The sequence below is a fragment of the Myxocyprinus asiaticus genome, chromosome 9, assembly GCF_019703515.2.
Source record: "Myxocyprinus asiaticus isolate MX2 ecotype Aquarium Trade chromosome 9, UBuf_Myxa_2, whole genome shotgun sequence".
Lineage (NCBI taxonomy): Eukaryota > Metazoa > Chordata > Actinopteri > Cypriniformes > Catostomidae > Myxocyprinus > Myxocyprinus asiaticus.
The window spans coordinates 3,498,778-3,513,104 of NC_059352.1; the positions used below are offsets into that span (position 1 = coordinate 3,498,778).

At 36.6% G+C, this 14,327-nt stretch overlaps 1 protein-coding gene across 1 annotated transcript; it reads left to right on the plus strand.

Annotated features, from left to right (window-relative positions):
* Positions 1-4,662: 4,662 nt before the first annotated feature.
* On the plus strand, positions 4,663-14,125 carry LOC127446014 (1,25-dihydroxyvitamin D(3) 24-hydroxylase, mitochondrial). The gene is made up of 12 exons (XM_051706611.1): positions 4,663-5,001; positions 5,327-5,517; positions 5,614-5,707; positions 6,977-7,070; positions 7,411-7,502; positions 7,938-8,049; positions 8,701-8,846; positions 9,185-9,351; positions 11,461-11,539; positions 12,691-12,888; positions 13,301-13,412; positions 13,568-14,125. The coding sequence occupies exons 1-11, from the start codon at positions 4,762-4,764 to the stop codon at positions 13,409-13,411; spliced, it is 1,524 nt and encodes a 507-aa protein (XP_051562571.1). The 5' UTR covers positions 4,663-4,761; the 3' UTR covers position 13,412; positions 13,568-14,125.
* Positions 14,126-14,327: the final 202 nt, after the last annotated feature.

A 14,327-nucleotide genomic window follows, 5' to 3' on the forward strand; every position in this document is an offset into this window, starting at 1 on the left:
TTCTAGTGTCCCCATAAATCAAATCCCTTAAAAAACATACTAAACAATGTTTTTTTAATTTTTTTATTTTTGTTTTTGAAAATGTAAAAATGCAGAAAGTTTTTTGTGAGGGTTAGGTTTAGGGGTAGGGTTAGGGGATAGAATCTATAGTTTGTACAATATAAAAATCAATATGTCTATGGAGAACCCTCATAAGGATAGCCGCACCAACATGTGTGTGTGTGTGTGTGTGTGTGTGTGTGTGTGTGTGTGTGTGTGTGTGTGTGTGGTCAGATGCTTGTTGAATACTACGACAGGTCACCGGCGAGCGCTCTGCAGAGGGTTCAAGGTTATTTAAACAAGATCAATGTATGCTATGAGTCAACATGTTTACTGTACCACATATCTCGTCTATTGTAAAACTATAGTATGTCATGAGTGCAGTATGGGATTACCAGAGGGGCTTGAGTTCAAATGTAAGGTGATGTTTTTGCATCATACGCTGTGTACTGGGCAAGTCAAGTCATTTTTATTTGTATAGCGCTTTTCACAACACACATTGTTTCAAAGCAGCTTTACAGGAAACCATGCATTAACAAAAAAATTAAACTGTAATATCTATAAAGTCTTAGAGTCATCATTGTGTAGTTTGATTAAATATGATTGTAAATTATGTATAAAAATAAGTAATTAAATAAGAATTGTATTTATAACCCCAGTGAGCAAGCCGAAGGAGACTGTGGCAAGGAACACAAAACTCCATAAGATGTTGGTTAATGGAGAAAAATAACCTTGGGAGAAACCAGACTCACTGTGTAGGTCTGTTCCCCTCTGGCTAACATCATGAATATAATGCCAAAATTAGTTATTTGTGTGCAGTGCAAGTCAAGGTTTAAAATTTGTAAATTAAGTAAGTGTTAAGGTCCAGTGTTTAATATATATATATATATATATATATATTTTTTTTTTTTTTTTTTAAACTGTAAGATTAATGACTAATGTCTTTGAAGTCCACTGCAGAAGTTCACAGAGATGCAATTGTCCTTGATGCATCGCAGTTCAACCTGCAGGTCATTTCGATGAGGTTCGGTGAAGTCTATCGTAAGTCCAAGGTTCAGGCAGTGGCATATGAAGTATTCAATGTCCTACAGTTGGAGTTGGCATCAGTTCATCCTCTGAAGTCAAAAGACTGAAGTGATGTCTGGCTAGCACCGGCTGTAGTTTTTCGTCATCACTCAGCGACACGTAGCAGTGGAGTCCGACACCAAGCAGGAACAGAGGTGGATCTGTCCGGCTCTGGTAACCTCTGGATATGAATCCCAAGGTTGAGACAGGGAAACAAATAGAATAATATTAGCATAGATGCCATTCAAATGTATTCAGATTTATAGGTCATTATAGATGTTTCTGGTTCTGGCAGACCTAACTAAAGCAGCCTAATTGTGAGTTGATGGCTAAATTAGGTGTATACCTGGCTAAATAGATGAGTCTTTAGTCTAGACATAAACTGAGTGTGTCTGCATCTCGAACAGTGTTAGGGAGACTATTCCATAGTTTTGGAGCCAAATAGGAAAAGGATCTACCTCCTTTTGTGGATTTTGATATTCTAGGAACTATTAACATGCCAGAATTTCGTGATCATAATGAACGTGATGGAATATAGCATGATAGAAGGTAACTTAAGTACTGCGGAGCTAGACCATTCAAAGCTTTGTATGTCGTTAACAGAATTTTAAAATGTATATGAAATTTAACAGGTAGCCAATGTAACGACGATAAAATGGGGCTAATATGATCATATTTCTTGGTTCTAGTCAGCACTCTGGCAGCTGCATTTTGAACCAATTGAAGTTTATTTATTGATCTTGCTGGACATCCTCCCAGTAATGCATTACAATAATCTAATCTTGAGGTCATGAATGCATGAATTAGTTTTTCGGCATCAGCAACAGAGAGAATGTGTCGTAATTTAGCAACATTGGAAATTTGATTTTCAAAGGACAGATTGGTATCAAATATAACACCTAAGTTCTTCACTGTAGAAGATGATGTAACAGTACATCCATCGAGAGTCAAATTATATTTTAGCAGCTTATTTTTAGAGGTTTTTGGTCCAATAATTAGTACCTCTGTTTTGTCGGAATTGAGTAGAAGGAAATTTCTGAATTTTCGTTGGGTGTAGAAGAAATATAAAGTTGGGTATCATTGGCCTACCAGTGGAAACTTATTCCATGATTCCTGATAATATTTCCCAGGGAAAGCATATATAAGGAGAAAAGCAGAGGTGTACCCTAAAACTGATCCCTATGGGACTCCATACTTAACTTTTGTTTGATTTGTCAGTTCTTAGGTGGTAAGTGGCCACGGCAAATTGTATACACAAACCTCCTGGACATGGGTCATACAATATGGACATTTTCAACAGGGTTTGACTGCAAGACCCATAGAAAAATGTACCATGGTAACCATAGTTTCCACCAAATTACATGCAGTGTGATATGCTTCACCAAATTTTTAGAAAAAAAAAATAAAAATAAATAATAATAATATATATATATATATATATATATATATATATATATATATATATATATATATATATATACATATACTGTATCCACAGAACTGCCGCTCACTGGATGTTTTTTGTTTTTGGCACCATTCTGAGTAAATTCTAGAGACTGTTGTATGTGAAAATCCCAGGAGATCAGCAGTTACAGAAATACTCAAACCAGCCCATCTGGCACCATCAATCATCCATGCAATTATCTAATCAGCCAATCATGTGGCAGCAGTGCAGTGCATAAAATCATGCAGATACGGGTCAGGAGCTTCAGTTAATGTTCACATCAACCATCAGAATGGGGAAAAATGTGATCTCAGTGATTTGGAGCGTGGCATGATTGTTGGTGCCAGATGGGCTGGTTTGAGTATTTCTGTAACTGCTGATCTCCTGGGATTTTCACACACAACAGTCTCTAGAATTTACTCAGAATGGTGCCAAAAACAAAAACATCCAGTGAGCAGCAGTTCTGTGGACAGAAACACCTTGTTGAGGAGAGAGTTCAAAAGAGAATGACCAGACTGGTTTGAACTGACAAAGTCTACGGTAACTCAGATAACCACTCTGTACAATTGTAGCGAGAAGAATATCATCTCAGAATACTATTCTGAGATGCTGGTTGGCGCTGTTTTGGCGGCATGAGGGGGACCTACATAATATTAGGCAAGTGGTTTTAATGTTGTGGCTGATCTGTATATATATATATATATATATATATATATATATTTAAAGTGCCTGATGTGGTCTTCTGCTGTTGTAGCCCATACACCTCAAGGTTCGACGTATTGTGCATCCTGAGATGATATTCTTCTTGCCACAATTGTACAGAGTGGTTATCTGAGTTACCGTAGACTTTGTCAGTTTAAACCAGTCTGGCCATTCTCTGTTGACCTCTCTCATCAAGGTGTTTCCATCCACAGAACTGCCGCTCACTGGATGATTTTTGTTTTTGATACCATTCTGAGTAAATTCTAGAGACTGGTGTGTGTGAAAATCCCAGGAGATCAGCAGTTACAGAAATACTCAAACCAGCCCATCTGGCACCAACTATCATGCCACGCTCCAAATCACTGAGATCACATTTTTCCCCATTCTGATGGTTGATGTGAACATTAACTGAAGCTAAATGGATAAAAATGGATAAAAAGAATGAATGGAGGTAAGATAAAAGAAAACATTTAATATAAAAAATGTATATGAATAAAATGATGAATTTAAAATATATTTATGCACACATATACTGTATATATATATATAAAATGCAAAAATATAAATAAAAATAAAACATGCTTTATTACTATTATTATTATTACTATTATAAGGCATTATAAGATTATTTATATATCACTTTTCATTAACAATGGTTATTACAAATGCATTCTATAGGCATTAAATATTATTAATAAATAAAACATTTAGATAGATAGATAGATAGATAGATAGATAGATAGATAGATAGATAGATAGATTAAAAATATATACATTTTTGTATAAAATCTCATGTCAACTACCCTAATACAGCTATTTTTACAACTTTAAAACATAATAAATCAATATGGGATCTCCTTTAAAAAAATGCAAGAATCTTGCGAAATCATTTCTGTTTAAGTGACAATTTTACTGTAGCAACAATGCTATTTTGGGCAAAAACGATGGTTAGCTACTGTAGTAAATTTGTGTGAGAGAAAGGGAATCAGTCAAGTTGTAGAAGTGATGAACAAATGTATAAATGATGTATATAAATGCATAATATTGATATGAGAGAGATCCTCATTGAAATCAAACTTTTAGATGTTATATGGCACAAGCGCGCAAATACAAACAACTGTGATTGCCGCGCGCCTTTGGCCACTAGTGCGCACAGTAGCTATTAAGCAAATATTTGCGCAAACTGGAGAAGCGTGGTCGCAGTGTTGACTCAGAGAGAGTGGGGTTAAGGTTGTTCCAATCGCAGGAGCTAGGACAACTCAAAGCGAACCGCGTCACCTCTGTTATGTTTATTTATAAAGCGCGTTTGAGGGCACTTCCTCGGTATATGTGGGGTCATGCGATACTCACCATTGTGGATCCATAAATGAATGGTGGGCTCGACCTCTACACAAGATCTCTGATTGGTTCCCGCGTGCGACTGAGATAAACACAGCCGCGGGTATATATATATAGTGGCAAGATATGAGGCGATTAAGGAACTCCACGGACACTTTTACGCACGCGTCAAGATGAGAGCGCAGATCCAAAAGGCTCCTCAGATTCTGGAGCTTCTTAAGAAGAAGTCTGTAGGGCTTCAGCACTGCAAGACCACATCCTCGGTGTGCGTGCTCGACTCGAAAGATGCTGCGGTGAGCGCGCCCTGCGCGCACAGCCTCGACTCCATCCCTGGACCAACCAGCTGGCCGCTGTTTGGCAGCCTCATCGAGCTCCTGCGCAAAGGAGGTTTAAAAAAGCAACATGAGGCACTGGTATGAACTACTTACCTAAAAAGCTTTGTTTATCAATGATATTTATTCTGTATTATATTTGATATGTGCAAATAATGTTAATTTATTCATTTTAATTATTAATTTAATCTATTTTAATTTAAGTATTTTTATTTACACAATTTATAGAATTTTATTATATCATTATATAAATAATATTGCATTGTCTTAATAATAATGTAAAAAAAATAAATAAATAAAAAATAAAAAAAAAACATTATTTTATAAATTTTAATTTTGCAACTGCATATTTGCTCTGCTGGACTTTATTGACTTTATCCGTGTTTCTACTTTGTAATTCACACAGATCGATTACCACAAGAAGTTTGGAAAGATCTTCCGGATGAAGCTTGGCTCGTTTGATTCGGTGCACATCGGCGCTCCGTGTTTATTAGAGGCGCTTTACCGGAAAGAGAGCAACTATCCTCAGCGACTGGAGATCAAACCATGGAAAGCTTACAGAGATATGCGCGACGAGGCTTACGGACTGCTCATATTGTAAATATCTCGCATTTGTTGCAAAGTACACTGATTTTATTGACTATTTCTAGACATTTCTTTTATTTGACATGCAAAACTTTTGCAAATTCGCAGGGAAGGGAAAGACTGGCAGCGGGTGCGCAGCGCATTCCAACAGAAACTGATGAAACCGACTGAAGTCATGAAACTGGACGGGAAAATAAACGAAGTGAGTTCTTTAAACTGGCTTTGATGTAAATAACAATTTAACCCTTGTACGACCTTTGGGGCATTTTTGTCTTTTTCATTTTTGTTTTTTCGATCATTTTGTCTGTGTTAATGCCAACGGCATACATTTTGCCAAAGGTGTGTATTTTTGGGGGAATTTTGATATTTCAACCTCAGTTCCTTTAATACATCTATAATACACTGTGTACACAAAATAGTTACACTCAGGACCTTCAGGACAAAAATGTCCCCATTGAAACCCATTAAAACTGCAATATTTGATCCCAGTGCCATTAAAGCATAAAATCATGAATTCTATGATATTATGCTTTCAATCCAGAGCCCTGGCTTCAAAATATACATTTTTAATATTTTCCACCAGATGGCGCCATTTTTCTCAGCCTATGGAGCAAATACAAGCTTTTCCCCTATTTTCTGTTTGCTGTATTATAGAGCACTGCTGGACAAGTGAATAAATGAGATAAAATTGTGTGGGTGTGTCGGTATGGATGTCAGAGTGTGTTTTGTATGTGTGTATTGAGAAATTTGTGTGTGTGTTTGTGTGAAAAACAACAGTGGCATTATATAAACAAACTGGCATTTAAAGGGTTAAAATCCTGAAAATGAGTGAATATTTGGTAGTTATGATCAGGACTGATATTCATTAAAAAAGGTCAGTGAAAGTCGAAAATAATATTAATATATAATATTTTTATGGCAGTTTTATGACGTGGACATTTCTGTCCTCTTAGGTGCTGAGTGTGAGTATATTTTTAAATCTGACACTGCACAAAAAAATAATAATGCATCAAAATCAATGTTGTTTGCTAATCACTGACATATCCCAGACTTTGATAATCCAAAAAAAATAAAAATAAATAAATAAAAAATCCTCTTAGTATTTAGTATATGGAAAATAATAATAATAATAATAATAATAATAATAATAATAATAATTTCATAAAAAACAACAGTGGCATTATATAAACAAACTGGCATTTAAAGGGTTAAAATCCTGAAAATGAATGAATATTTGGTAGTTATGATCAGGACTGATGTTGTTTAAAAAAATTAACTCATTGAAAGTAGAAAATAATATGAATATATTATATTATTATGGCAGTTTTTTTGACGCAGACAATTTTGTCCTCTAAGAACCTCTGAGTAACTTTTTTAAATGGACGCACAAGGGTTAAATACACTCCATATGTAGTTATAGTCTGTATGACAATGACTATGACTGAATGTCTGTTTGTTGACTCTTTGAAAGGTTTCCGCCGATTTAATCAAGAGGATTGGGAAAGCACATGTCAATGGCAAGATCGATGATTTGTATTTCGAACTGAACAAGTGGTCCTTTGAAAGTGAGTTTTTATGGAAACCTCTATAGTTCATTTCTCAGATCGTAGTCAGAAGAAAGGCTCTTCAATGATTCTTTGCAACACCTTAGAACCCTCTTATCAAGAGCCATTTTGGTTGTCTAGAATTGGATTTATGTTTCTTTTGAGATTAAGAGTAGATAAATTGGTTTCTAGGTTCTTCAAAGCACCAATAGATGCTTTTCTAAAAAAAAAAAAAAGAGAGAGAGATTACAAACTTCTATGACCTCAAGCTATGTGCCTTTTAATTTCTAATTGAAAACTTTATTTTGAAGTATAGGTTAAATTTCCTGAATTTAATGTTTTGTTCTCTTTGATGTTTTAGCTATTTGCTATGTGCTCTATGACAAACGTTTCGGGCTCCTTCAAGAAAGCGTCAGCAAGGAGGCGATGGATTTTATCACAGCAATCAAGACGGTAAACTGACTATCTCTTTGACCTCATTATAGTTTGACCAGTGAATTTTCAGTGTCTCTGATAACCAGGCAAGCTCTAAAGTCGATAAGCTTTATCTGCGGCTTGTTCTGATACAGCAGCGTTTAGAGTTTGGGAATGCAAATACGCTACAAACAGTTCACAGTTCATTGGGTTCACCAAAAACAGATGTTCACCAGTTGTGTTCTCCAAGCTCATTCCAAGTTGTCCAAGAAACATTCCCAAATTGCTCCACATCTTTCTGAAATCCATATCCCCGTCTACCATTGTTCGACAAACTGATAGTCTCCGCCCAGAACTTACACCAATGTTGTTGTCTCGGCCTAGATGGGATGCTCAAACATTGTATTTAAACATTGAAAAAATAACACTTTTCGCCTTCCAACTGAGTATTTTGGTGTGTTTTCTCACTTTCAGATGATGAGTACCTTTGGAATGATGATGGTGACACCAGTGGAGCTTCATAAGTGCTTGAATACGAAAACATGGCAAGACCACACAGAGGCGTGGGACCGTATTTTTAGCACAGGTACTTAGAAGTTTCTTAATCAGATGACGTGTGACCCATAAAAGCGTTCAAAGCGCTTTTCTAGTCAGGTGATGACACATGAACTTATGGCTTTCTGGTCCCCCCCCCAACTATGCACATACAGCAAGAAAGAGAGAGAGAGAGAATAAACCATCATAGTAAACACGGTGACCTAAGTGCATGAGAATTCAACCACATATTTGTTGTAGCAGGAGCGGAGGGAGGGGTGGGTAGGAATGTTGATCCGGGGCCGAATTACTCATAGTTTATTGTCTGCTGTTGGATGCATTAGTGGCAGCTCACTGACAAGCACCTGTCACATATACAGCAAAACTGTATATGTGTAAAACTTCCCTGCAGCAAATCAAGAACAGCACGTGCTATACCATACTTTGAGTTCAAGTGGGGTGTTCATTTTATTTTCCTCTTCCATCATGCACACAGCACAAACTCACATATACACAATACCATGTTTTAGACATGTACCATTGTGGGACCATGCTATATTTTGAAGTACCTATGTAAATACCATAAAAATCTGTACAAATGTTCATATTTATATACAGTAGGTTCATTATGTTCATAAGTTGTTATATGGTCATGGTCACCAATTAATCAAACAATCAATCTATCTATCTGTCTATCTATCAGCAAAACTGTACATTGACAAGAAACTGAAGAGGTACTCGAACGGGGAAGCGGACGACTTCCTGTGTGATATCTACCACCACAGTCACCTCACAAAGAAGGAGCTGTACGCCGCAACAACAGAACTCCAGATTGGAGGAGTGGAGACAGTACGTACTAATGACCGCACTCTCACACGCCAGAACACCAGACACCCCTGCTTGTTTTCCAGTGAGCTTGTTTTCGAGTCACACACGAGTGAGCTAAAAAAATTGTTTACTTAACTTGTCTTTGTTCTCCTCTTATCCAACTAAGATTGACCAACACTTGATGGAGCTTAGTTCAATCAAGCAGCTAATTCAGAAGAATGAGGCAGGGCGCGCATAGCACACTGTTAATTGTCATACTGCAGGAACAATGTCTGGACGCTAATGAAACTTGATAGTCTTGGAACAGTAGACTTCTTGTGGCTCATTTGACCAAGCAAATCCCTGTTTTTCTCTTGCAGACTGCCAATAGCATGTTGTGGGTTATTTTCAACCTCTCACGTAACCCCAGTGCCCAAGGCAATCTTCTGAAGGAGATCCAAGCTGTGGTGCCCGCTGGGCAGATGCCATGTGCTGAACACATCAAGAAAATGCCCTATCTCAAAGCCTGTCTGAAGGAGTCCATGAGGTGGGACTTGTTATACTGTATATGGTAGATCATAAAAAAAATAAAATAAAAAAGAATTATCATCATTTACTGACCCTCATCTGGAGCATTGCAAAACCATGCTTAATTTTGTTGTTACTATGGTTTTACGACAAATACCATAGTTCAACTATAGTTACTGTAGTAAAATCACTGGGTAATTTTCACAAGGAATGGATAAAGCTAATAATGTGAGGGAACCCAAAATAATTGCAAGGGAACATAAAACTTCTGCGTGGGAATGCAAAACTTACTGCGAGGGAACGTAAAACTTTTTCCGAGGAAACGCATGGTATTGCAAGTGAACACAAAACTTATTGTGAGAGAACACAAAACTATTACGAGGAAATGGAAAACTATTTCAAGGGAACGTAAAACGTATATAATGCAAATAGGTAATGCAAACCTTTTTGTGAGAAAATGCAAAACTTATTGCGAGGAAACGTAAAACCTTTTTTTGGGGAAACGCATAGTATTATGAGGAAACACAAAACATAGTGCGAGAGAACACGAAACGTATTACGGGGAAATGCAAAATTATAGCGAAGGAACACAAAACCATTCCAAGAGAATGTAAAACTTATTGCAAAGTAACGCAAAACGTTTATTGAGGAAACCCATAGTATTGCAAGGGAACATAAAACTTATTGTAAGGGAACACAAAACTATTGCGAGGGAACGCAAAATTTATTGCAAGATAATGCTAAACTTTTTATGAGAAATCGCAAAACTATTGTGAGGAAATGAAAAACGTATTGTGATGGAATACTAAACTTATTCTGAGGTAACACAATATTTTTTGGTAGAAAACGCAAAATTATTCTGAGGAAACATAAAACTTATTGCGAGGGAATGCAAAATATATTGCAAGGAAACAAAAAGTTTTCTGAAAGAATGCAAAACTATTGCGAGGGAACGTGAAACTTATTTTGAGGAAACGCAAAACTTATTGCGAGGTAATGCAAAATGAATTGTGAGGGAACACAAACTGTTGCAAGGGAACGCAAAACTATTCCAAGGGAATGCAAAACCTATTGCGAAGTAATGCAAAACTATTTGTGAGTAAACGCAAAACTATTGCGAAGGAATGCAATACATTATTGTGAGGGAACGCAAAACTTACTATGAGGGAACGCAAAACTTATTGCGAAGTGAATGCAAAACTTATTGTGAGGGAACGCAAAACGTACTATGAGGGAACGCAAAGTTTATTGTGATGGAATGCAAAAATTATTGTGAGGGAACGCAAAACTTATTTCGAGTGAACGCAAAACTTTAAAATAATTATAATAATTCCCTTCCTACCCTCTAGGGGGCTCCATACCCTCATGTTGTTCAAACCTGCATGACTCTCTTTCTTCTGTGGAACATAAAAAGGAGCGCATTCACTTTCAATGTATGAAATAAAAATGCAATGACACTGAACATTGACTCAGACTAGCATACTACCTCCTATGTTCAACTGAAGAAACAAAGTCATGGATTTGAGTGACATGACAGAGTAAATGATGACAGGATTTATTTTATTTTTTTACATAATACTGGCTTAGATAATCCACTTTAGTCATGTTTAAATTCTTGGCAACAAGGCAGCTGTAAATGGTTCACACGCGGTGATCTGTGGTCCGATTAATGCAAGCATTACTTATAGAATAAATCTGCCACCACAATCGTTCTATAGAATAACCTCATGCGAATTTATAGGGCAAGCGTCACCCAGTAGATTAGACTGGTGATTATGACGTTTAGTCAGCTGACAAGTGAGAAAGCCACAGAAGAACATAATGGTCCCAGACTGGAATTCAACAGCTCAGTGAAGTCATGTTTTTACCATCACGCTTCTCGATCCAAGTGAGAGTCATGCCTTGCGGTGGTAAGATATGTCCTTGGACATTAAAGATGGCTTATGCTGAGGCATGTGCTGGGAATGTTTACAGTGTATATGTGGGATTATCTAAGCCTTGAGTTGCATTAGCGTCATAACGTGCCTCACACCTTTCAGCTTACGCACTCACGCATGTACAAAAGGAAATTCTTTGAAAATTCACAACAGCAAGAGGTACATTGTTTTTGCTTTTTTCTCTCTCCTAGACTTTCACCTTCTGTGCCGTTCACTAGCCGTACTCTACACAAAGACACTGTGTTGGGCGATTACACTCTACCTAAAGGCGTGAGTATCTTATTATTTGTGCTAATCTCATACTGCCCCCAATGTAGTCATTACACCTGTTAATAGTGATTCTATAAGAACCTACCAGGTCATATAGAATCATGTTAATATATTTTCGTGGCTCATTGTACAAATTGCGCAAGTTTACTGGTGAAATGAACACTAGAGGTGCTACAACAACAATTAATTTAATTCACTTTTACACAAATCATGATTAAAACGATTATTTATTCATAAATACTTACTTTTGCCCTGTTCCTTGCACAATGCCATCTTATGACATCTAAACACTTTTACTATAGCGTTTTAACATTAGCATTACATAACCAACAGCATTTACAAGAATGTTGGAGCATGATTCAATTGATAGAAAAACTGATAGAGCGTTGCACTTGTGGTGTAAAGGACAGCGGTGTGAGTCCTGAAGAGAACATGAGTCAACAAGTGAGTCAAAGGTGTCATAAAAATGACGTGCTTGCTTCAGCGATTGCATTTTTCATCTCACATTTGCTTTTTATGACACTATCAGTTAGGTTTAGGTTTAAGGCTTAGGGTAGGGAAGTTGGTTTTGTTGATTTAAAAATTCAATGGAGCATTAACCTCAAAAACCACATCCGTTTGGGAGTAAATTGAACTCACTTTTAGCGCCACACAGTGGACATATTTCACCTTCGAAGTGCCGCAATACGTGAAAGGAATTGCATAATATAAAAACATTTAGCCACGGTCACATAATTGTCATGAGATCAGGCTGGCAGAGACAATTATACTAAACACTGTGGCTCTTTGGCACTTTCAAAACATTGTTTATTTGAGCGGTTCAACATTTCAGCTTCTAGCTCAACCAATGACGTGGGTTTGGGCGGGACTACCTGTTTGTCCAAACAATGGAGGACAGGGGTGGGAAACAAACAGAAAGTTCGTTTTTTTTTTTTTTTTTTTCAGAAGCAATACAAGTATTCAGGCTTTCGCCTGGCGGAAGATAAAACATGCAGACTTGCATTTAGGAAGGGAGCCACTAGTGGCATAGAAAGAAAAGAAACACAAGGCCTACATCAACTTTTAAGTATTTTTCATTGAATGTTTGAATTCATTATAATGTGATAGAATGTGAGTGCATTCTACTTAACCCTACTTCTTTATATTATTAGACTGTACTGATGATCAACAGTCAGGCTATTGGTTCAAACGAGGAGTATTTCGACAATGGAAAGCAGTTCAGACCAGAGCGCTGGCTTCAAGACAAAAACTCCATCAACCCCTTTGCACACGTGCCCTTTGGGATTGGAAAGAGGATGTGCATTGGCCGCCGCCTCGCTGAACTACAGATCCAACTGGGTTTGTGCTGGGTAAGTTTACTTTGCAAGGCAGCCAGACGTCGTTTTTTGCTTAAACTGTTTTAAAATCAACATGAAACCAAAATCGACCCTACTTAATTTCTTAATACTTGTTCCTGGTCTTATTGTGAATGATTCATCAGTGGACATTATTCTAAAGAAGAAGAAAAAACAATGTTTGTCTTTGTAGTCTTTTATCAAACTTGCTCCGCCTCTGAAATGACTTTCCTTTTCTGCTGACATCACCAAGCCCTCTTATATTTCAAACCCTCAATGATTTCCTGAACTCTGTTTCATGTTGACTTTAAGAAGTTGACTTTTTGCAAAAAAAGTGAATCATAACATGGTTTATTATCTTGAGTATATTTATCTTTTTCTCTACGTCCTAACGTTTGTGCATTGGTTCTTTTATGCTACATTACAGATTCTGCGTGATTACAAGATTGTGGCCACAGACAACGAGCCCGTAGATGCATTGCATTTAGGAAATCTGGTTCCCAGTCGAGAACTTCCAGTGGCTTTTATCCCCCGATGAGGTACTGAAAAATTACATACTACAATGTTTCATTTAAGACTATAAAAATATTAGCAATGGTTTGATTCTACTGTGTACGTTGTTTTGTTCCTCTACTGTTTATATCAGAATGAGACAGTTTCTTTTGTATTTTGACACTCATTTTTGTCTTTGCAGGTACCATGTACCAACATTAGCCTGAGGAACAGATGACTTCAAATCAGTGGATCCGAAGCACCAAGAGGCCTGTATTCATGCTGCTATAACTAAAAGAATGTACCTGTTTCACACTTATACCTCCAACTATAAATGTATTAATATTTTTTACAAGTAGTAAATATGATTGTTCTATTTATTTAGTTTATGAAAATGACAGTATAAATTAAATATTTATGGTGTTCTCATAATTGTTGCTATAGCTATAACTATAACTTTAAAATTATTATAAATATCTACGCAATTTAGTACTTAAATTGTTCCATGTACAGCATTATGTAAAATTCTGTTTAACTATTTTGAATACAAAAAAAGTGTGTAGAAATTTTGTATATAAATGTCTTATAAAACATTCTATTTATATATAGATAACACAACATAACAAAATATAGTATATGTGTAATGTATTGTCTGTATGAGTGAGAAGAAAACAATGAATGTTATTGCCTGATATTGTAAACTTCAAACCACTTTTTTTTCTCAATAAGGTGTTCTGATTTTAAGCAAATAAACTTCAGACAAAACAATCTATTCGTTTCTTTTAAGAGGTCAAGTGCAAAATTATGAAAATTCTGGTACAGAGATCTTGCGAAATGCCGTTTTGACTCAAAACCCCGCCCCCTAAAGACAATACCCTACACCCAAAACAAGCAATTACAGCCCCCCCTCCCCCATTATTTATACCATGATCAATGGAAACATGTAAATGCTTCACGCTGCA